The 24,797-nt window shown below is 43.3% G+C and overlaps 1 protein-coding gene across 2 annotated transcripts; it reads right to left on the minus strand.

Annotated features, from left to right (window-relative positions):
- Nucleotides 1–1,723: 1,723 nt before the first annotated feature.
- TXNDC15 (thioredoxin domain containing 15) lies at nt 1,724–16,708 on the minus strand. 2 transcript variants are annotated; one of them, XM_014828444.3, is made up of 5 exons: nt 16,472–16,708; nt 7,511–7,998; nt 6,041–6,204; nt 3,978–4,108; nt 1,724–2,457 (listed from the first exon to the last, which is right to left on the minus strand). In XM_014828444.3, the coding sequence occupies exons 1-5, from the start codon at nt 16,536–16,538 to the stop codon at nt 2,258–2,260; spliced, it is 1,050 nt and encodes a 349-aa protein (XP_014683930.1). In that variant the 5' UTR covers nt 16,539–16,708; the 3' UTR covers nt 1,724–2,257. The 2 variants fall into 2 exon arrangements, with proteins under 2 accessions (XP_014683930.1, XP_070373477.1); XM_070517376.1 differs by having other exon boundaries at nt 7,511–7,992; nt 16,472–16,640.
- Between the last annotated feature and the right edge of the window lie 8,089 nt (nt 16,709–24,797).

Consider the following 24,797-nt stretch of genomic DNA (forward strand, 5'->3'; position numbering starts at 1 on the left):
AAAAAGAATTAGTGGGCAGTAGTTGGCCCTGGTGGCTGGCATTGTGATGACCTTTGCTATCCTCTATGTAGTTGAAGGTGTCCCCCCGACCCCACCCCCCACCCCCCCCCCATTGCATACTGCTGCGGCAGTGTTTTGCTTGGTGTTCTGCTCAATAGACACCATGCTGGGCTTGGGGTGGTTTAGCCGGTCTTGGACCACTTCCTTCTCCCTTCTACTTCCCTCTCCTTCAGCACCAGTGCTTCCCGGGTAACCATCTCACTTGAACCTTTCCTGGAGGCAACAACCCTGCTCCAGTTTCCCTCCAGGGGAACCCCATGTAGCTTGTCTCAGGTAAGTGTTAGAAGCAAAGCCACCGATCTGTTGGTCATCCTGGAAGCTTTTCCTCCTCCCCCAGACTAAAGTAGGGTCCCATTAGACATCAAAGGTCATGAAAATGCCTGTATCTTTGATAGGATAACTCCCACTCTGGGAATCTGCCCCCAAGGACAGGAGACTATATATAAGCATAAACCCAGCAAAAGAAGACAGGTTAGGTAAAGTAATGCTAAATCTACTCAAAGACCTATTATGTAGCCATGGTTAGGAAAACTATTAGCACCAGTGAAATATTTATCATTTATTAAGCAAAAAAAACCAAGGTGCTAATTATAACTACAATTATGGGAAACAGGAGGAAGACTAGAGGGAAATACATACAATGGTCACTCAGGCATAGAAGCAGAGCAGGGTACCATCCCACATAGGGGCTCCAGAGAATGCTTAGGTTTGAAGCTGGATCCCACTACCGGAAGCTGCATTACCAAGAACAAGTTATTTGTGGCCTCATTTACTCTTCTGTAAAATGAGATATTTAATAGTAGTGTCAATCTCAGGGCTATAGTACCAGTTCATGAAAAACTATATGTAAAGCATTTAAAACAGTACCTGGCACACACATAGTAATACTCAAATGTTAGTTATTATTATAAGAGATGGAATTACTGGAGGGTTTTTTTCTTGTAAGTATAGATACATGTGAAGTTTCAAAATCCCATCTTCATCAACTTTTACTATGCGTGTAACCTGGGCAAGTTATTTAACCTCTCTATGCCTCACTTTGTTCATCTGTAAAATGGAAATAATGGTACTGTTTTGAGCCATGGTCCCCTCCCGCTAGTGAGTATTCCAGCCACAGCCGTCCACAACATGACACACAAAGTTGTAAACTCCTATCCAATAAAACACTCTGAGAAGGAGACTCATTTAAAGTCCTATTTCCATAGAATTTAGGGTGCCTTATGAAATGAGCTATTCTATCCAAAACACTGGAAACAATCAGTATAAAAGCAACATTATTATGTAGTCATATGTCTTCTATCTGAATTTAAAAGATCTTTTAGAAACAGCTTTTCAAAAAGTATGTATGAATTACTATTGTCTCTGTCCTACATGTGTCCTAAACTAGATTAGAGTCAACTTGTAGGCAAGAACAATATTTTATATTTCTTTTAGCTCTCACTAAACCTAGCACAGTGCTAAAGAATATTTTAAGTTTTAATTAATGCATGCTGGTTAGAGAACTATGACTAAAATTTAAGTTACGCTTTAGTATAGAACTGATACTAAATAAGCTTTAGTTATGATGGTAACATTTACTTTCTCCTAACATCTGCCTTACCCAGAAACAACTTCTTAAACCACTGCAAATGCCTTCAGTGAAACTGGAGATTACAAACACCAAAGTATTTGACTTTTTTATTTTCCCATCAGTTGCTACTTGTAAGGTCACATTTATCAATTCTAGTTATTCTTCCCACAACAGAACACTTTCCTGCTTACAGACTCAGAGAGAGAAATTGCAAATGAACAGAAAACCAACCTCTTAGACATAGATATGGAATCCAGAGTACTCTAAAACTGGAATCTGGAAGTCCTATTTCTGCCTTCTATAAAGTCAGTATGTTGCCATTCTACTCACTATTCCAGCAGAACGCATCTTCACATTGCACCTGGATGACTCCCCTAAGACATCGGATTCTGTTCCAGTAGTAAAGACAAGAATGGGAAGTTCTATGGAATATTTTCGCATTTGCTTATGGCAATACTAGTTAAAACACCAGTTTATAATGTTTTTACACATTCAGCAGTTCAAATGCATGATTCTTTTAATCTGACTGACGTTGTAAGTCAACACTTCACTGGAGAAAATGCATGAAACTGCAGTATTTTCTGAAATGAAGGACTGAAATCCCTCTTTCCAACTCCTTTCAGTCCATCACTGCTCCGCGTGTTCCTGCTCTTGTCCTGGAATCAGCCACCGAATACTCTCAGTTCGAATGGTAGCATACATAATAAAACTAATTAAAAAGAATAAGGAAAATACAAGCAACCAGTCCACACTTTTCATCAGAGTGCTGGGAAGAGGGCCTATTCGATCAGCTTGAGTGACTACCACATTTTTCTTGGCTTCTATACCTGAAAGAGAAATCAGTTGTTTCAAATCAGATAGAAAACACAGCAGCTACAGATCTTTCTGAAGTATTTTGCATGGTATGCAAAATGATGTGCAGTCTTGAAATAAACACCACCACTAGGATATTTGGGATGAGTTTCACATGCCTGTCGGTGTAATTTGTAACTTGCCTTTCTCCCCACCACATCAAAGGAACAGGAATCCATTCAGCTGTTCAAAGCTAAAACACTGGAATTTCTGTGAACCCATCAGAGGGGTCTTAAGTCAGTGCATCGTAAGAGTTGTCTTTTATTCTCTTTTGAGACCAAAGTTCAACACATAATTAGTAAAATTTCTCTCAAGAGTCTACAGAACATTTTCACAGGTTAAGTAATGCTAAATTTAAAATGCTTTAAAACAATGTACTGACAGGATTGTTAGCACAATGAGCCACTACTGGGATCAGTGATTGCCAAAGATGCGGTGACTCCTAGATGTCATTTGTCTTCTAGGTTTTCTTAGGGCATTGATGAAAATGACTCCCTCTCTCCATATCAACTGAATGGCAATCAGGGTCTGGTATAAGACCTGGAATAGCTCACCACCTAGGAACAAGCCTTTTACTCCTATGAGGTCACTCAGGTCTTGATTCTTTAGTGTTACGTTTAAGTAATTACATACAACTTAACATATGTGGAAGGTATGTTATAATTTGTATTTATTTCCAGTGAATGTACTTCAGGAAGAAGTGGGGTGCTCATAATTGAGGTGCTGAAGATTTTGCGGAATGAACTTTACCAATGAAGGAAATTTCTTCAATATACAGTGCTCAAACTTTTATGGAATAAAAAATAAGGCCGTATGTTTTGGCAAATATTAAGGAATTAAAATAGCACCTGCAAATGGATTAATAAATGGAACACTACAGAGCAACAAAAATGAACAAAACACAACCACACGCAACAATGCAGATGAATCCCACAAACATAATGGTGAGTGAAGTAAGCCAGACATGAAAGAATCCATACTGTACATCTCCAATAATATGAAGTTCAAATTCAGGTAACACTAGGCTATGGTGTTAGGAGTCGAGATGGTGGTTATCCGTGAGGGCAGGAGCAGTAGTGCTGAAGGAGGGGTAGTGATGTTCTCTTTCAGGATCTGAGTACTGGTTACCCAAGCTGTTCACTTTGTGAAAATTCATCACCTAGGACACTAATGGTTAATGCATATTTTCATGTAAATATACTTAAAATTGTATATAAAAAGTTATCTACAGGTGTATGGTATGAGAATTATCTCTCAATAAAGTTTTTTTTTAGAAAACTTATCTATAATCATATTAAAATTACCTATTCATGTTAAGCTTGCCACTGATTGACAGGCATTTAACAGGATCACAAGAGTTCATTAGAAAAGAAGTTTTACATCTCAAAGCTAATCTTGAACCCTTCACTTATGGATAACAGCAGACCGGAACCCCCCAGAAGGCACAGACCCCCCAGCAATAAAACGTCGTCTACAGCGTATTGTTTCTACATACCTGTCTGGTTAAAAATGAAGATTTTCAGCGTTTCCAATGTTCTGTCTGTATGATTAAATCTAGCCATTGGTTTAGCTCCTTGAAATAACAAGATGTTAGGAACAGCTACAGTGCCAAACCTGGTAGAAAGGCTATGAGAAAAAGAAATCCGTGAGAAAACCTGAATTAACAGTGGGCTTTCTCACACAATTACCATATCAGAATGGATGGAAATAAATGAGCTAACATAAGTTTCATGTGACCTACAGAGTTTCTGATACTCCAACTATATGCTTGTAGTTGTTTCTGACCTCTTTCCTTATGGGTCATGGTTGAGGGCATTCCTGTTCTGCTGAGCTGCTTTCTATTACAATATGGAACTACCCATGACACAATTATTCCACTATTTAAGTTCCTGCCAAAATGGATCAGACCAGAAAATTCTAATTCATGAACAAAGTACACTATGTCAATTTACTTGACAGAAGAAATTTCAAACTCTCCAGAATGCCCATCTCCATCCTTCATCTAAGATTCAACTTTCGGTAAGCAATCGGTTTGGGACATCTATGATCTAACAAACACACCAGGAAGTCCACAGTTAGGGCAGGATGATTGAGCAGTAACATAACCTGAGCAGAACTGTTTCACCTTACATAATACAGAGCAGTGGTATAAGCACCCAACACTCCGTGTTCAAGCCTCCGTTCTGCCACTCACCCAGCTGTGTGACCTTTGTCCAGATTACTTAACCTCTTTGAGGCTCAGTTTCCTCCATTAGTAAAATGGTAATATTGGATAATCAGGATTTTATCTTTTGTAAACAAGATGTAACTTAAATATTAACAAATGAGGTAAACACATGTCCCAGCCACATAATAAGAACAAGTATCCTCTATCCTCCACAATTAAGGCCCCACAGCAGGCACTGAGAAGGATGCATGGGGAGGAAGAAGCAATGAAGCAGATGCTCAAAGCCTGCAGGGAATGGGGGGAGGCTGGGGGAGCGGGGACAGCACCAGATCCAAAACCCTAGAGTACTGAGCAGGTGCTGGGAGCCAGCCCTGCCGGCTTGGGGGCAGTGGATGGTCCAGTCAAAGCTGGATATTGACCTGGACTGTCCTTCCAATCCGTCTGTTCCCTTGGGCCAGGCCACTTAGATACTTCCCTGAAGCCCTTAAGAGAATTACTAACTTGCTGGGCAATTTCTTTCTTCATAAACAATTTCATGTAAACATCAGCAGTTACACTACCCACACTGACAATCAGTGGAGCAGAAATCAGTAAAGCTTTACTCATTTTTACCACCAACTTGACCATCTTCCAGACTTTCCAAATTTATTCACACACAATCACCTTGTGACCTGCTAAGGAGCATTTGATTTAGAGGAGGAGGGGAGCACACAGTATATAACCCAGGCACAGCCATAGCACCTACGGGAAATATCTAACATCTGAACAGAGTTCTTTGTAACGTATCTTAGTGAACATGCGAAAAAGATAAAAGCCCAGTGAACAATATAAAGAAAGAAAACAAGGGTAAATGTCATTCTAAAGGGCTAAGTTAATTCATTAAATTAATTTATTGATTGTCTGCTACGGAACATGCATGCAAGGATAAATATAAGCAAGAGGAAAGAAAGAAAAAAATAAAGGAAGGAAAGAAAGAAATCCTAAGTAGACACAGACTGGGGGTGCCAAGAGTTAGGCTGCCCGGGTGGGGACCTAAACTATAGATGAAGTTCCACAGGAAGATCCTACTTGTGATACTAATTTTGCTAATTCAGTCCGGCCAGGACCCTAAAAAGTCCTCTAGCCACTCCCCTGCCATCAGATGGAGCCACCTTTACATTCCACCATGCAGAGAACAGTCTTTCTTCTGCAGGTGGCCTCCAAAAAGCGAGGCCAGCAGCTCCGTGGGAGTCCGACAATCCTCACTACTCACACCTGCCTTTCCCTTCCTTCGATTCCATTTCAAAGCTCACGCCTCCCTCCTCCACGTCTAACTGAGCTGATTACAACTTCAAATAACTACAACCAGCAATCCAAAAGGAAGAGACGCAAATCCCACTAAGGGACGATACCTGCTGTGCTGAGATGCATCCAAGGCCAAAAAATGAAGAGCTGGAAATGCCCGGGGCAGAGAATTAAAATGAGGGGCCAAACTGGCAGAAAAGCGGCACCAAGGGGTGTAAAAGAGGACTAGTGTGCAGTCACTACCATTTGGGTTTAGAAAATCCATAAGGTCCTGTGGTAAAAGAAACAAGTGTTAAGTCAGCAGTAAATGTGCATGCACGTTTTTCTGGAAGGATACCCAAGAAACAGGAAACACTGCTGCCTCCAGGGGGAGGAGGTGGGGCAGGGCTAGGAGGAGACTGCAGTCTATCCCCTTAAGAACCTTTTGGATTTAGAGCCATATGAATCCATGAATCGGCAGAAAAGTACTGTCAAATGACAAGTTATAAGCCTGCCTCTAAGCTTTCTTAATATTAATATAGGGCAATTTTAGTATTTTTCCTAATTCATCAATTCAAATACTAAGTACTCACAGGGTACAGGCCACTGTCCCAACCTTTCAATTGTGCATCTCACACAGTCTAATGGCATTAGTAAAGCACTGTTATCTCAGGCCCAAACTACCATCGGCAGATCCAAGTCTGTACTAAGCAGTTGGATCAATGTATTTGGCCAAAAGTTAGTTCAATTCAAGGGTGCACCACCCCTGCCACCACCCTAACCCAGCCTGCTTAGACTGCTCTCCTCTGCTCATGTTTGTGACACCCGTGAAACGGTCCTGCAGAGCTGAGGCACAGAGTTTACCCGGCACTGAGGGGAGGGTGTGAGGCCAGCACTGACCCCTGCTCTTGGAGGGGCTACGTGCACTCAACGTACCACATGTGCCCTCGTCTAAGATAAGCAATCACAGCTTTCAGAGCAAGGATTTCTTCTCTTACATAAGCAGCCTGCCTTCATCCTGCTAGCCGGCTTAACAATCCTACAGACACTGTCAATCATTATCCCAGTATTCTCTTTGGAATCCCCATTTATAGAACTAGCTGGAAAAGCATGGCTGGATTCGGGACAATTGTCTAAGCTTTCACTCCAGAGTAAACGCTGAATTCACACTCTTTGGACAAAAGAAACTTTTCGTCAGTATAACATATCCCATGGGCATTCCTGGTAGAAACAATACTAGATTACAATTTTAGTAATTCAGGCGTTTTTAAGTTGCCTCCATAATAAATATCTCATTTGGAAGAAGAAAAATGCTGATTCTGAGGCCAAGCACCTATCTGTCTACTGGGATTTTTATGAGACTTGGTGGTAAGATTAGCCCAAGGATGACTAGGTTTAAGGCACCTAAAAAAGCATAATCGACGCTAGTTATATCGCCTCCTTTCCCTGCAAACATCACAGAGAGCAAAGTCAATTTTCACTGATGCAGCCATTAAATGCTTACAATACGATAAAGATTATGACCCTCCATTTGAAAGTTGATAGAATATTAAATCGTAAATCAGTGTGCTGGAAAGGACTAAGAAATTTTTTCTTACCTGTGACATATTTAAAATTTTCAGGGTGAAATTTTCTAATCCCGTCACATTTCTCTCCTCGCAGTTCACCTTTGGGGACTTCAGACTTTCGGTGTTATTGGAGTCCTCTGGTGGGGCTGGGTCCGATTCCGCCCCCTCTGGCTCTGTGTAATACTCCTCTTCTCTCTCAGGAAAGCCTGCCCCAGTGCTGTCCAGAGAGAAGACGCTCTCTCCAAGGCTGCACCGCGAGTCCTCCTCCCCTCCAGCCCTGCAGGTTCCGCCACTGGACTCTGAGCTCAGTTTGTCCTCGGCCTCCCCGGGAATCACAGACAACATCGCCATGTGGTCACCATCGGTGTCCAGCCCCAGCACTGCGTCAGCCTCTTCTGCGGATGTGTCTTGGCCCATCGGGCCACGTGAAGGCTCCTCCTCACTCATGTACACAGACCCCACCTGGAGAGGGTGAGCAGGCTGCTCCTCTGACCATAAGTGACCACTCTCCTCTGCAACTAAAACATGCCAGCATGTTCACAGACATATTTGACTTCAAAATAAGTGATCCCCGAAGAAATTATAGTTCTCCTCATATATGAAATTTTCCCCCACAGAGAAAAAAAGTTACCCTTCCCATTAATTAAACTATCAGAGAGCCACCCGCCATTCTCCAGGTCATGAGGAAGGTCACAAAGAGGTACTAGATTAATGAATTCCAAGTAAATAAGTGGACAAATACAGAGCTTTATGCAAAACTCACTGCTTGTATATGGATTATAGACAAAAACATCCCAGTGCAGATCCAATTGGGAAAATATAATCCAAACACAGTTCAACAATTTTGTTTGTTTGATCAGAATATCCAAGAAAATAATGATGGCTTTATGGAAGATTTTACCATGGCAAACTATCTTTACACACATTCTAATAGCTCTGTGAGATGGGCAGGACAAGGGGTATCACTCCCATTTAATAGATGACCAAGCTGAGGCAGAGGGAGGTTCAGCTAATGCCCAGGGGCACACAAGCTAGTAAGCGGCAGAGCCAGGTCTAGGAGCGGAGGCCTCTGACTGCTCTCTAGAAGGGACCTTACCCTCCCCCCACAATACCTAAGGGTTGCTGGGCCACGCCGCCTGAGGAACACTGCTCAAGCCATGAAGTAGCTCCTTCCTGAGGCGGCCTCTACAGCTGGACTCTGCTCTCCTTCCCACGGCCCTTGGGCTACTTCCCTTGGGAATGCTGGGGGTGCACTGAGCACTGCTGGGGCGGCAGCAGGGAGACTTCCCTTCCACTTTGCAGCCACGAGACAGGGCTTGGGCAAAATACTCAGGTAAGGGAAGAGTCTGGGGCAGTCGCATACGTCCACTCAGCAATCTCTACTCTGTAACAACGACTTCTGCCCTCCAACTCTCATTAACTCAACACCAGCTGCCAGACTCTGCGCCAGGCACAGACGAGAGGAAACAAATGAGCCCAGCTGCACTCAGACAAGCTCACTGTGGGAGGAGCCACCAGCTGTGCAGTGAGCTCTGCCACGCCAAGAGCATGACACCAGCATGTGAATGACCAACAGGCTTCAAAGTTGGGGAAGGGTCTGGGAGCTTCCTAAGGTAGGCACATTTGTATAAGGTCTCAAAGAATATCCCCATAGAGATGTGCAGATTCATTCAGAAATCGAAAACTATTCCCTGGAATTATGCTCCTGGCTAACATGGACTAGCAGCGACCATATTTACCCTCCCTCCTCAAACAACCTCAAAACAGCCAAATATAGGAAACAACAGTTTCAGGAGACTATCAGGCACCAATGGACAGCGATCCCTGAGAAACAGGAAGCAAATGAAGAGAGCCCTAAAATTGCTCTCCAGCTTACTGCCTGAGGGAGTTCCCACCATGGCTCAGGGAGGGGGACCCAGGCAGAGCCCAGCAGACTCCTCAAGTCGAGGAGATGGAGCTCAGGGTCCAAGGAGACCGAGAAAGCTAGAGCTGGCAGAAGAGAATACTGGAGACAGGAGAGCTGCAGAGACAGGACTCTGGAGATCTACAGCGGACCCCGCGAGTACACGGGTCAGCATACACACGTGAGTAAACTACCCAAAGCGGGGAAAGAACCACCCAAAAGGATTAGATGCAACAGTACCCAACGCGCACACAGAGCTAGGAACAGTCCCTGTTCCCACCAGCTAGACTGGAAAACCTCATAATTCACGGGGCACTAGGGAGAGTACACATAAGGGACTTCTTTCAGTAGTGGGGCACAATTAACCCTATAGTAGACAGAGCTCTGCTCCCATCCAGCAAACCTTAAAAACAAGGACCCAACCATGTTCAAGTAACTTAACTGTATCCCAGAATAAAGCTCAAGAATAGTTATAGGAATACTAAAATATCCAGCACTCAACAAGGCAAAATTTATGTCTGGCATCCAATCAAAGATTACCAGGCATGCAAAGAAGCAGGAAAATATGATCCATAATGAGAATAATCCATCAATTAAAACTGACCCAGAACTTGCACAGATGTCAGAATTATAAGATGAGGATATTAAAACAGTATTTATAACCATATTACATATGTTCAAAAATTTAAGTAGATATAGAGACATAAGATATAAAATAAGACCCAAGTCAAAATCAATTTGCAATGAGATATCACCTCATACCTGTCAGAATGGCTATCATCAAAAAGACAAGAAATAACAAGCGGTGGCAAGGATGTGGAGAAAAGGGAACCCTTGTGCACTCTTGGTGGGAATATAAATTGGTGCAGCCACTATGAAAACATTATGGAGTCACCTCAAAAAAGTAAAAATAGAACTACCATATGATCCAGCAATTCCACTCCTGGGTATACATCCAAAGAAAATAAAAGTACTAACTCAGGAGGCCAGCCCCATGGCCAAGTGGTTAAGTTCACACACTCCGCTTTGGCAGCCCAGGGTTTCGCCGGTTCAGATCCTGGGCACAGACGTGGCACTGCTCATTAGGCCACACTGAGGTGGCATCCCACACGCCACAACTAGAAGGACCCACAACTAAAATATATAATTATGTGCTGGGGGGATTTGGGGAGAAAAAGCAGGAAAAAAAAAGATTGGCAACAGTTGTTAGCTCAGGTGCCAATCTTTAGAAAAAAACAAAAACTAACTGAAAATGATATATGCACCCCATGTTCACTGCAGCATTATTTACAATAGCCAAGATATGGAAGCAACCTAAGTGTCCATCAATGGATGAATAGATAAAGAAATACACACACACACACACACACACACACACACACACACACACACAATGGAATATTATTTGGCCATGAAGAAGGAAATCTTGCCATTTGCAACCATGTAGATAGACCTTGAGGGCATTATGCTAAGTGAAATAAGTCAGAAAAATATCATATGATCTCACTTATATGTGAAATCTAAAAAAAAAAAAAGCAAGCTCACAGATACAGAGAACAGATCAGTGGTTGCCAGAGGTAGAGGGTGAGAGTGGGCAAAATGTGTGAAGGTGATCAAAAAGTACAAACTTCCAGTTATAAAATAAGTAAGCCAGGGGGATGAAATGTACAGCACAGTGACTATAGTTAATACTGAATCATATATTTGAAAGTTGCTAAGAGAGTACACCTTAGAAGTTCTCATCACAAGAAAAAAAATTTTATAACTATGTATGGTGATGGACATTAAGTAGACTTATTGTGGTAATCATTTTGTAACGTACACAAATATTGAATCATTATGTGGTACACCTGAAACTACTATAATGTTACAGGTCAATTATATCTCAATTAAAAAGACCCAAATCATACTTCTAGCAAATAAAACTATAATGTCTGAGGTGAAAACTGCACTGGATGGGACTAATGGCAGATTAGATATTGCAGAAGAAAGGAGTAGTGAACTTGAAAGCATTTTGAACCTATCCAAAATGAAACACACAGTGAAAAAAAGAATCCGAAACTTAAGAACATCAGTGAGCTGTGGGACAATTTCAAATGGCCTAACAAACAGATAATTGGAGTACTTGAAAGAGAGAAAAGAGTAGAAGGGACAGAAAAAGTATTGGAAGAAAAAATAACTGAAAACTTTACAAACTTGATGAAAACTACAAATCCACAGATCCAAGAAGCTCAACAAACCCCAAGCTCAATGAACTACACCAACACACATCATAATCAAAATGATCAAAACCAGTGACAAAATAAAAATCCTAAAAGCAGCCAGAGGGGCTGGCCCCATGGCTGAGTGGTTAAGTTTGCATGCTCTGCTGCGGCGGCCCAGTGTTTCGTAGTTCAGATCCTGCACATGGACCTGGCACCACTCACCAGGCCATGCTGAGGCGGGATCCCACGTGCCACAACTAGAAGGACCCATAACTGAAATACACAACTATGTACTGGGAGGATTTCGGAAGAAAAAGCAGAAGAAAAAAAAAGGAAGATTGGCAACAGTTGTTAGCTCAGGAGCCAATCTTTACAAAAAAAGAAAAGCAACCAGAGAATAAAGACACGCTATGTACAGAGAAACAAAGATAAGATGACAGCAGATTTCTCGTTGGAAACAACGCAAGTAAGAAGAGCAGCATCTTTAAAGTACTGAAAGGAAAAAACTATAAACCTAGAATTCTATACCCAACAAAAATACCTTTCAAAAACAAAGGCAAAATAAATAATTTTTCAGACACACAAAAGCTGAAAGAATTCATCACGAGCAGACCCACACGACAAGAACCTTAAAGGAACTCCTTCAGGCAGAAGAAAAATGAGACCAGATGGAAATATGGATCCACACAAAAGAGTGAAGAGCACCAGAAATAGTAACTACATGGATAAATATACACTATTCTTTCTGAAATTCCAGCTATGAAGAGGACAAGAAAGATGGGGTAGTGGCTATGGGCAGGCAAGAGGTTAAGAGAGGTCTCCATTTCAGTTTTTAGGACATACGTGAAATTTAAGGATATAAAAAGCTGATGGGAAAGTGCACAAGGAGGAGAGGCGACAATATAGGTTAGACAGGCTCCAGAGCACAGGGCGTGGACAGCAAGAGGGTCGAGCACTTCCATGTCTACAACCTAGAGAAGGGGCGGGGCACCTGGGCAAGGAGCTATCCAATTTGGTGGGGGTGGGGTCACACTGGCAGTCTTTCTGTAGGTGTTTGGTTGATGAGCATGTACTGCTTGTGTAACCAGAAAAAAACCCAAACATGTTCGCTGCATCGTCCACAAGACAGAGCAGGAAATGAAGCCAGAGAGGCTGAAAGTCTGGAGAAGAACAAAGGGTGCCAGGTTTGGAGGCCCAAACTCCCAAATGCCCCAGCTCCACAGAGATCTGCTCTCTCTGAATCTAATCAACATTCTAGGTCCAATAAGCAAATGGAGAATGCCAACACCCTGAAAGAATCTCAGGAGAAAAAAACCAGGGCACAGATTAGAATCTGGTTCTCTCTGATTACCCTCATGTAAAAATGGATAGATGTCCCCCACAGAAAATTTAAAGAGAGTCTGAGTGATGCCAAGAGCTGGCATTTTAAGTTGAGGAGTGTTGTTTTTCTCTCCTGTGAAGATATTTAAGTACACAGTACAGAGTAGGAACAAAAAACTCATGCACTGTCAGGTACCACTGTTCTCTTTTGGGTAACGGGAAGAAAGGAAACACTGAATTACTCCACAGTAAGATAGAAATGACCTCCTATGTGAGACCCACTGAACCCTCCCATGGTAACGCACCTTTCCAAAGAGATTGCTTCTTAACCTAAACCAGCTGATTACAGTCTGGCCAGGGACAAAGCGAAAATTATTGCCTTACTGGTAGCAAGGAAGATGTTTTGAAACAAGAGTGGGGCACCATGCCAACTCTGCCAGGGAGCCTCAGGCTAGGTTAGCTCCTTCATACCCTTCCAGTTTTTCTCAGAGGGCTCTCTGCCAGCCACAGGTTTTTTTTCACAATGGCTTCTGTGGCAGGGGAGTCAAAGGGGGAAGGACCCAAAACAGCCAGGGGTTAGGGGGGAGCAACTGATACTTTCCATAGGAAACACTCAGTATGCTCATCTAACAAATGAAGAAAATACCACCAAAATGCAGAAATCCACAGAGCTACTGCGAAGACTGAATGAGAAAAGACGTATATATACCGTCCCTGGCACACAGTAAGCACTCCATAAATGGCTGCAGCGATGATGATCATGATAACGACTGATGTTTACAATTCAAAGAGATGAACAGGCACCATAACTAAGTCCTATTAATTCCTCTGTTAAATACATTCTGGATCCATCCACTGCTCCCATCCCCATTCACACCTTCAGTCCAGGCCACAGCCATTTCTCACCTGGACAATTGCTGTAGCCACCTTACTGGTCTGCCTGGATGGCCTTCTCTCCCACCTCTGGACACTACTCCACACAGCAACCCAAGTGGAATTGAAAGTTAAAGGCAAATCTGATCATGTCACTCCCTTGATAAAAACCTTTCAACGTCTTCCTCCTGCCCTGTGACTAAGTGTGCATTCTGTTGCCTGGGTACCAGGCCGCACGTGATGTGGCCCCTCTCCACACCCTCAACTGGTGCCACCAGACATTTCTGGTCCTGGATCACTCACACTCTCCTCCACCTAATTTAGAGTTGTCCCAAGGGCTGTTTCTCTGCCAGGAAGGCCCTCCACCCCCTCTTCTTCTGGCTAATCCAACTCAGCCTTCAGATCTTACCCTAAACTTCACCTCTGTAAGGTGAACTTCAACTTCCTTTACCCTCACACAGTAGGGTCTCCCAATATAGCATCCAATAATGTCCTCGGACTCTCCCTGAAGCATCTCTTCCACTCTTGTAATTTACTTAATTATTTGTAGTCATTTAATGCCTACCTTCCCCATCAGATAGGAGGGTGGGCCTGTTTCCCTGTCTCACTTACCACTGTACCCCCAGTGCCCAGCAGAGCATATGGTATATGATGACTGCACAGTAAGAACCTGCTAGCTGACTGGCTAGCAAAGATGGCACGGAGGTGTTAAAGCCAAGAGGTGGCTCCCGTTTCTTGATACCTGGACAGCACTGCCACCTCCAGTTGCTAATCTGCCAGGGGTATCTTCTGCAGGAAAAAATTCTTGGCTTTTCAACCACCCTGAAAAGTAACCAGCTGGTGAAGGTTCCTCTGTCCTCACCCCATGACCCACGGCCTGACCATGATGACCCATGACCCACCCACGGCTCGTGTTCTCCTGGGGTCTGCATGAATGTGACCCTGATTGCCAGGTGGGCTCACATTGACTGCAACAATAAGCAAGTCCCCTGAATCAGCCAGGGTTCTGCCAGGAAACAGACGGCACATTCAACTTGGGCAATTTGAAGACAGTTTAATAAAGGGACAACCAACATGTGGCCTGGGTGTAGAGAAACCAAAAGCAATGGTAAGGAACCCCAGGGCCAGCAACAGCAGAGGGAGGGCCAGTTACCACTCACAGACCCTAAGAGTCCAGAGGCAGAAGCAGTCACAGGACCTTGAAACAGCTAGGAAAGCCTTCTAGAAGCTGTGACTTTCAGGTGAGGGGCACAGCCAACCTGTGATATCCCTGAGGGAGAGAGCTGAGGAAATCAATACCCTGACCTTACTCTCCCCTCACTCCAAGCCAACAGAAGCCAGAAGACAGGAGAAGCAGTTGTTATTCCATACAAGGCAGCCACCTAGGGCACAGAGCAGGGTGGAGAAGGCTGGAGAATGATCTAGGAGACAAACAGAAGATATCCAGCACATGCTGTCCCTTTCTCAGGCTGGGGGTTAAGTGCAGTGACAGAGAAGTGCAGACAGAGGTTCAACTGTGAAGTCAGGCAGACACGGGCTTGAATCGTGGCTCCTCAACTTCTGGCTGTATGACTGTGGCAAAAGACATTGACTCTGAGTCTCAGATTACTCATCTATAAAACAAAGACAATAACAACATCTACTTCCTAAGCATTTAAAGATTAAATAAGATGATGCTCACGAAGCACTAAGCATAGCCCATGGTGCACACTGAGTGCATTCATCAATGATAACTGTTACTACTGCTCACCCGTCTCCCGGCTAAGCAAGGCAATTGCCCTGCCTCCTTCCCGGACACCCCAGGAAAAGGAAAGACCTGACTGGAAATTTCTGTTGGGTTCTGAATGACAAGCAAGGCCAAAGGGTTTGAACTTTAATAGGACTGTGAGGAGTGGGCGAACGAGCAATGAGTAAGGCCTCCACCCCTGCACTCAGCCGTGCCTCCAGGGTGACTGCCTTCTCCACCTGAGGGGACCCTGAGAGCCTGACCCTGAGAGCCTGCCCTGGCAGGCAGCTGGTTACCCTCGGAGTCTCCTGTGTTTTTCTTATCTGTCTATCCAGGCATCTGAGCAAGTGTGGGCCTCTTAAGAAAGTGTCCAGCAGGGTGCAGAGTAAAGTGTGGCCTCTGCAGTCAGAGAGACAGGCTCTGCCATTTACCAGGAGTGCAAACTTGGGCGGATGGGGTAGCCTCCCAGAGCTCAGCATCTCCATCTGTAAAATGGAAATGCTAATGAAACCTTTCTCACAGGGTCGGTGGAGGACTAGATGAGATAATGATGGAAAGCACTATGCACAGTTCCTGGACCCTAAAAAAGACACCACAACTGTTGGTTATTCCTTATGATTATTACCATTAATAATGAAATGCTCGCCATCTGAGGGTATGCCTCAGTAGCGCTAATACACGGTCACTCCTGCCCGACAGTGCCTGCTGTGGGGACCTGAACGTGGCCCGGTCACCTCTGGGGCTCCCTGTTCTGCCGTCCCCCACCCCAGACCCGGACGGGAGACCACTGCGGGGAAAGCGGTCGGGACCACGCCGGGAGAGGCGCAGCGGGGGGCGTCAGGCGCGCATCCCGGCCCTTCGCGCAGGTAAAAGAGCGTCTCCCGTGCCGACCTCCGCCCCGCCCCGCATTCCCCGCACCGCCGCTCGCCGCCCCGGCCACGGCCCCGGCCCCAGCCCGCACTCACCCTCCAGGCCGCGGGCAGGAGGCGCCAGCACCCATAACAGGACCTGCCACCAGCCGAGGAGCCACATGGCACGGGCTGCGGCCGCCGGGACCCCTGCCCAGGCCGAAGGACAACCGGCGCACGGTGAGACGAGTCGCGCTCCCAGCCGGGAAAAGGCTGGGGGAGGGGAGCCCGGGAGCGCGCGCGCGGCCCCGCGCCGCCATCTTGGCAGCTGGCAGCCGCTGCGGGCGCCATTTTGGAGTCGGGCAGCCTGCCTGTGGCCTGTGGCCCTTGGCGTGCGCCGCAGGGCTCAGGGCTCTAGGAGATGGGCGCCTTTCATCTCGGGTGGCTTTTTTAGTTTCCTGACTCCAAACCCTGGGCAGTGCTCCAGCAGAGGCCTGTGGCCGTCTTTCTTCACGCGCGAGTCGGGGCCTGGCTGCTGGCGGCACGCTGCACCCGCCCTGCGCTGCATTCACGGGCCAGAAGGGCCCAGAAGCCGCCTGGTCTCGCAGGTGCCCCGTGCAGGTGCAAATCTTGAATCCGGCGCCATACCCGTGCTACCCTACCTAGGGTTGTTGGATGAAATACAGGATGCCCAGTTAAATCTGAATTTCACATAAACAACCAATAATTTTTTACTGTAAGAGACTTACCGAAATTCCGATTTAACTGAGTGTACTGTAACTTTATTTGCTATCATCTGGAAACCCTACCCCTACCTGTCTACTCAGGACAGGATTTTTTGTTGGCGGTTGGTTTTAGCTATCTCACCTGCAGGGCACTCTCTCCCTCCCGAAACCAGCCCCAGGCGGAGTCCTGGAGGAGATGGAGTCACCGTGACCCTAAAGTTAGGAAAGGGCCTAAAATGAAGAAGGCATGGATGAGGAGGGGAAGTGTCCTACTAGGGGACAGGACTGTGCATTCTCTAACAAAGGGACAGAGGGGGAATCTAAGAGAAAATTCTGGAAGGGAATGAAAAGGATTACTCTCCTTGTCAGCGGAGTATTTTAGTGGGGAGGGCCTCCTAAAGTCAAATAAAGCAAGTTTTGAGCAGCCACCAGTGCTAAATCAGTGCAGAGTGCAGCTTTCAAACTTAAGAGGTTGAAAACATGGAAATAGATTTCAAAGATAGTTATTCGAGCCATTGGTAAATACAACAACATTAAAAAGAACCTGGGGGTCTGCCCATGGCCTAGTGGTTAAGTTCAGTGCCCCCTAGTTGGCTGGGGTTCAGTTCCCCTGTGTGAACCTATACCATTAATAGGCGGCCATGCTGTGGCAGGACCCACATGCAAAACAGAGGAAGATTGACACAGATGTTAGTTCAGGGCTAATCCTCCTCAGGAAAAAAAGAAAAAGAAGAACCTGGGGTTTTTGGCCATGTAGTTAATCCTGGCTCCAATATTTATAATAGTATATGATCAGTCAGTTATGTAAAGTTCAGTTTCTTCATGTGTAAAATGGGGATGAAATTATATAGAGTTATGTGGATTAAATGAGATGTAAGGTGATAAGCACAGAGCCTGGTGCACAGCAAGCACTTGAAAGTGGTAGCCATTATTATTTGAGTTATACAATTCTAGTGGAGTAATCATAGTCCCCTTGTGCCCTTCAAAGAGAGATTGTTAGACAGAAAGATGCATCATCAATCTGACCCTATGGATGATTCTTATATTCCAAGTAGGTTGCCATGGTTTTGTATAGTAAATTCTTAAGTGCCTTTGGGTCCAGGAAGATCTGAGACAATGAACTACATGGATGAAAGAGCCCACAGTTCTAGAGTTGGTCACTACAGTCATCATTTGGTTACCTCCCTCCCTCACCCCCAGCTGTGTAATAGCAAACCTTTCCTTCATTAACTTCTCTCCATACCCTCCATACACAATTTGAAGGTGCATGAAAAGCCAATAGGACAGAGGATTAAGGAGATTTAGGATTAATGAAAAGGAGGCTGATTTGACTCATCTGGACTCTCCACCGTGGATGCCCTGTGGTTACTCCTTCCTTTTTATTATGTCCTTTCCCTTCCTGTGTTTATGCTTTGGCTGTTTGTTTGGGCAGATACACTTACAAATGTTAGAATTGTCGTCTTCCGATAAATACCATATATATCCTCTCCAGTGACCACTCAGTAAATGCAGTCAACAGCAGAGAATGCACATTTGACTGTCTCACCACCAGATGGCACATGCACTTATTTTCCGTGAGAAAATTGCCTTCAGGTTTGCTTAAAACTTTGATTTTATTTTCGTCCCTGGGAGGGAAAAAAAGTCCTCCTCCTCCTCCTCTTCCTTTGGCTGAAATGAACTCTCTGCACCAACACCATACAGCCTGGGATTGTTCATACAAGAGTCTGATAATATTTGGGATTGTGTTATACACAGCTACACACCTGACCGCCTGATGTTTAGTCTGTCCCTCTTGATAGGTTTGCCAAGATTTTTTTTAATCTGATGAGTCATGAGGGCTTCTCTCTCTCTCTCTTTTCCTCTTGCTCTCTCCTCTCTCATCAAGAAACAGGCAGGTATTTACTTTCATTTAGATCACTGTGGCAAAGAGTATTTGCTGCAATAATATCCCTCATCTCTGAGCTGTTCTACAAAGTAATTTTGCCACTGCCCCATCAACAGGTAGAATCTAATTCCCCTCCCCTTGAATCTGGGTGGGCCTGTAATTCACATATAACCAAGAGAATTAGTAGCAGTGTATGAAGTCATCCTGTATGACTTCTGAGGCTACACGACTTTATCCTTTTTGGCTGGAAGATTTGCACTGGAGCGCTGAGCCAAGTAAGTAGTCAGACTGTCCTGAGGCTACCATACTCTGAGGAAGTTCAAACCAGCTTGCACAGAGAACCCCTGACACTACATGAAGAGAGATGCCCACCATCATCAGCTGATCCACGCCCTGCTGTCCAGCTTCAGCCACCATTAGACTGCTACTGCCTGAGAAACTGTAGCCAGATATGCCCAGCTTGAGCTCTTCCCAAATTCATGACCCACAACAGAGATTCTAAAAATGTTGTCGTTTTGGGGCCAGCCTGGTAGCTGAGTGGTTAAGTTCGCACGCTCCGCTGGGGCGGCCCAGGGTTTCGCTGGTTAGGATCCTGGGCACGGACATGGCACCACTTGTCAGGCCACATTGAGGCGGCGTCCCACATGCCACAACTAGAAAGACCCACAATTAAAATATACAACTGTGTACCAGGGGGGCTTTGGGGAGAAAAAGGAAAAATAAAATCTTTAAAAAATGTTGTCGTTTTAAATCATAAGTTTGGGGTGTTTTTTTTATAGAATAGATAACTGGATCATTTTATTTCATAATGAAATACCTTTAATCTGAAGAGAATATTTGAATTAATTTAATAAATCAGTACTTTGGGCATATATCCATATAGTTTTTCTTCCAAGCTCCTTTCCCATCTTTATCATTTTAATGTTGTATTTTGATGGACTTAAGTTGACCCAATGCACTCATTATTATTTCATCAATACTGGGTATTCTTTGCAGTTATAACAAAAGGAGATTAAACTGAGCTCCTTCAATAATTCAGTATCCTCCCAAGATATTTACTTTGAGAGTTGGATCCTGAAACACAGGGTAGATCTGAGCAATGTACAGCAGTTAAGAAAACTCTAAAAAAAAAACCTCACAAGCTCTCTTTCTCAACTTTGTCTACTCAGGGCTTACACCCTAAATTTCGTTCCTAATAAAAATCATGCTTTACTTTCATATACATGAGATGCTACCTGGTATAATCAAAAGTATAAACCTCAACTGTAATAGAAGGAGACCTCTGCATTTCTAATCTGGGCACTAAGCCCTTGGCATTTAAGTTTTCACTCAGATGGTTTTCTCCCAAAGATATGATTCCTATTTGACTCATTAGAAAACTGAAACACAGAGAAAATGGCTCAGTGTCACATAGGGAGTTTCTGACAGAGTTAGGGCTAGAATACCAATCCAAATTCAAGTCTTTTTATACTATGGTATACAATCAATAACTCATTTCAAATACTATCACACTGTTAATCAATACTTCTGTAACAGCTTGGGTAAATAAATATTAGATTTAAATGAACTGATTGTATTTAAAAGCTAATGAGAAGGATCCTATAGGAGGGGTTTAAGATTCAGGAAAGAGGATACTCTGAGAAGGAAGTAGGGAATGGGATCAAGAGAGGGATCAACTTGAGACAGTAAGATGAATACCTCCTCCATTTTAGCAAGAGGAAAGGATGAACACAGGTAAGCTATTTCCTCTGTCGAGAAGAAAGGTGGTCTGCTGAGAGAGGGCCTCCGGTAGCAGCTAAGTATCCAAGGCGAGTGGAGAGTAGAAATCTGAAATAACCTAAATGAAGAATGGCATGAGAGCTGGTTAAGGATACAAAAGAACTTGGTAGTTTTAAGGATCCAGCTGTAGCTGTGAAAGCATGAATTTATAGTGGCAAATGGCACAGTTAAGCGTTTTCTCCAATGGCATTTAGCAGCCTGGGAGTAAATGGCAGCCAAAATTAGCCCAGCGTTAGTGTTTTGCTGGGCTTGTGTGATGGAAAGATCAGGGGGCAAGTTAGTTGGAGATAATGATGGTTGCTAATATCTTTATTGGTATAGTTGAGTCCTACCACTATTTTGAAAGAGAAATTTCATGAGCTGGTCATTCCTTAGGTACATGAGTACTTAGTATAACCTAACAATCATTTATAATCAGTGTATTAGTTATCTATTGCTGCATAACAAATTACTTTATGTCTTAAAACAGTAATAATCATTTACTATCTCACACCATTTATGTGAGTCAGGATTTCAGGAGTGGCTTAGCTGTGTGATTCTGGTTCAGAATGTCTCATAAGATTGCAATCAAAATGATGGCTAGGGGGGCCAGCCCTGTGGCCAAGTGGTTAAGTTCTAGCGCTCTGCTGCAGGTGGCCCAGTGTTTCATCAGTTCGAATCCTGGGTGCGGACATGGCACCACTCATCGAGTCACGCTGAGGTGGCATCCCACATGCCACAGCTGGAAGGACCCACAACTAAGACTATACAACTATGTACCCGGGGGCTTTGGGGAGAAAAAGGAAAAAAATAAAATCTTTAAAAAAAAAAAATGATGGCTAGGGCTCTAGTCATTTGAAGGCTTGCCTGAGGCTGGAAGATCTGATTCCAAGATGGCAAGTTGATGCTGACTGTTGACAGGAGGGCTCAGTTCTTAACCTTGTGGATCTCCCCATAGGACTGTTTGTGTGTTCTCATGACATGACAGATGGCTTTCCCCAGACCAAGTGACCCAAGAGAGCAATGCTAAAGCTACAATGTCTCTTACGTCCTAGCCTCAGAAATCACACAAAATCATTTCTGCAGTGTCCTATTGGTCATACAGGTCACCATGTACAGTGTAGGAGGGGACTACACAAGGACATAAATACCAGGAGGTGAGGATCATTAGCAACACTGGAGGCTGGCTTACAACTGAGTAATAAGACTTAGATACCTATAGTATTAACACTTTATGATGTTATAAATAATACTGTTATAAATAATATGAAAATAACATAAAGAATACCTATCCAAACCATTACCTAATGGTCAATTACCTACTTACCTCAAATGTTCTTCCTTCCCTTTTCAATTCATTGAATCTGATTTTTTTGAGAAGTACTTGAGTTTACAACAGATTTGAGAAATTCTGTTTGGAAATTCCAAATCCTCAAACAATAAAGAAATCCCTAAATTATGATTCAACTTATCTGTTTCATAGTGTATCCAATGTAGCATTTAGAGACACTGATTCACTAATCCCACCTTCAAAATCCTAAAACTGACATTAAAATGGTGACTATAAAAAGAAAGGGCAACAGAAATAAACCCACACATCTATGGACAGCTAATCTTCAACAAAGGAGCCAAGAACATACAATGGAGAAAGGAAAGTCTCTTCAATAAATGGTGCTGGGAAAACTGGACAGCCACATGCAAAAGAAGGAAAGTAGACCATTATCTTACACCATACACAAATATTAACTCAAAATGGATTAAAGACTTGAATGTGGACCAGCCCTGATGGCATAGTGGTTAAAGTTCGGCGCACTCCACTTCGGCAGCTCCGGTTCGATTCCCAGGTGCAGAACCACATCACTCATCTGTCGGTAGCCATGCTGTGGTGGCAGCTCACATAGAAGAACTAGAAGAACCTACAGCTAGAATACACAACCATGTACTGGGGTTTTGGGGAGGAAAAAAAGAGAGGAAGATTGGCAACAGATGTTAGCTCAGGGCGAATCTTTCCCAGCAAAAAAAAAAAAAAGACTTGAATGTAAGAGCTGAAACCATAAAACTCCTCGAAGAAAATATAAGGAGTACACTCTTTGACATTAGTCTTAGCAGCATCTTTTAGAGTACCATGTCTATTCAGGCAAGGGAAACAAAAGGAAAAATAAACAAATGGGACTACATCAGACTAAAAAGCCATGAACAAAACAAAAAGACAAACCCACCAACTGGGAGAAAATATTTGCAAATCATCTATCTGACAAGGGGTTAATTTCCAAAATATATAAATAACTCATACAACTCAACAAAAAAACAAACAACTCAATCAAAAAATGGGCAGAGGATATGAAGAGCTATTTTTCCAAAGAGATATACAGATGGCCAACAGGCACATGAAAAGATATTCGACATCACTAGTTATTAGGGAAATGCAAATCAAAACTACAATGAGATATCACCTTATGCCTGTCAGAATGGCTATAATTAACAAGACAAAAAATAACAAATGTTGGAGAGGATGCAGAGAAAAGGGAACTCTCATAAACTGCTGGTGGGAATGCAAACTGGAGCAGCCACTCTGGAAAACAGTATGGAGATTTCTCAAAAAATTAAAAACAGAAATACCGTATGACCCAGCTATCCCACTACTGGGTATTTATCCAAAGAACCTGAAATCAACAGTTCAAAGAAACTTATGCACCCCTATTCACTGCAGCATTATTCACAATAGCCAAGATCTGGAAGCAACCCAAATACCCATCGACTGATGATTGGATAAAGAAGATGTGGTGTATACACACACACACACACACACACACACACACACAAAGGAATACTACTCAGCCATAATGACAAAATCATCCCATTTGCAACAACATGGATGGACCTGGAGGGTGTTATGTTAAGCAAAATAAGCCAGACAGAGAAAGACAAACACCATATGATTTGGCTCATATGTGGAAGATAAACACATGGATAACGAGAACAGATTAGTGGTTACCAGAGGGGACGTGGGGGGTAGGCAAAAGGCATAAAGGGGCAAATATGTATGGTGACGGATAAAAATTAGACTACTAGTGGTAAGCACAATGCAGTCTATACAGAAATGTATATAATAATGTACACCTGAAATTACACAATGTTATAAACAAATATGACCTTAATAACATTATTTTTAAAAAAGAAAGGGCAATAAGTCATATATCTTTTGTTTTAAAAACAACACATGCAATTCTTAAGAAGGAAGAGAAAGTCATTCAAGCATTGGAAGCACCCTCACATCCAAGCCTTCCAAGAATAACTGTGCATCAGCTGACATTCCTCTTCTTTCCCTGCTCCATCCCCACTCCAGATGACCTTCAAATAACTTGACGGTTAAAGGAATATCTTGTGATATTCCTGGTGTTCTGCTGATATAGATACCCAAATCAATGGGCAAACTTTACAAATTAAAAAAATTCAGCATCTGTTTTGATTTTATTCGATACTTTCATATTAAAAGACCTTTTTGAATGTGTAATAACAAAAATCAAAATTATACTAAAATATGCCAAGTGCTGGGTTCAGTATTTTAGTTTGGTTATATACCCCACATAATTCTTGCAGTATCCCTGGCATGAATATTATACATATAATAAAAATGAAGAAAATAAAAGAGTAAGTAATTTGCCTAAGGTTCCACATTAAATGGCAGAGCTTGAATTTGAACCCAAAGCCAAATTCTGCCAGTATGCCACATTGCCCATATGCATTACTCTCATTTAATTCTCACCACAAACCCATTTCTGAGGCTCAGAAAGATTAAGCAACAACTTGAGAGAAGTCATAAACTAGTGAGTGACTGTGCAGGGATTCAAATCCAGGTCCATCTCTAAATCTAGTGTGTTTTGCTACAAACATAGAAACAAAAAGAAAAATAACATATATTATAAATATCAAGTTAGGAACATGAGCCAAAATAGATGACTGAAATAGGCAGGGAGTGCCCTGGAACAACACTTTACCAGTACTCAATATTATCTACTCAAATCAGGGTTCAAAAATTTCACAAAGGCTAAATCAACAATATCTGGCTTCATAT

This window comes from Equus asinus, chromosome 9 (assembly GCF_041296235.1).
Source record: "Equus asinus isolate D_3611 breed Donkey chromosome 9, EquAss-T2T_v2, whole genome shotgun sequence".
Lineage (NCBI taxonomy): Eukaryota > Metazoa > Chordata > Mammalia > Perissodactyla > Equidae > Equus > Equus asinus.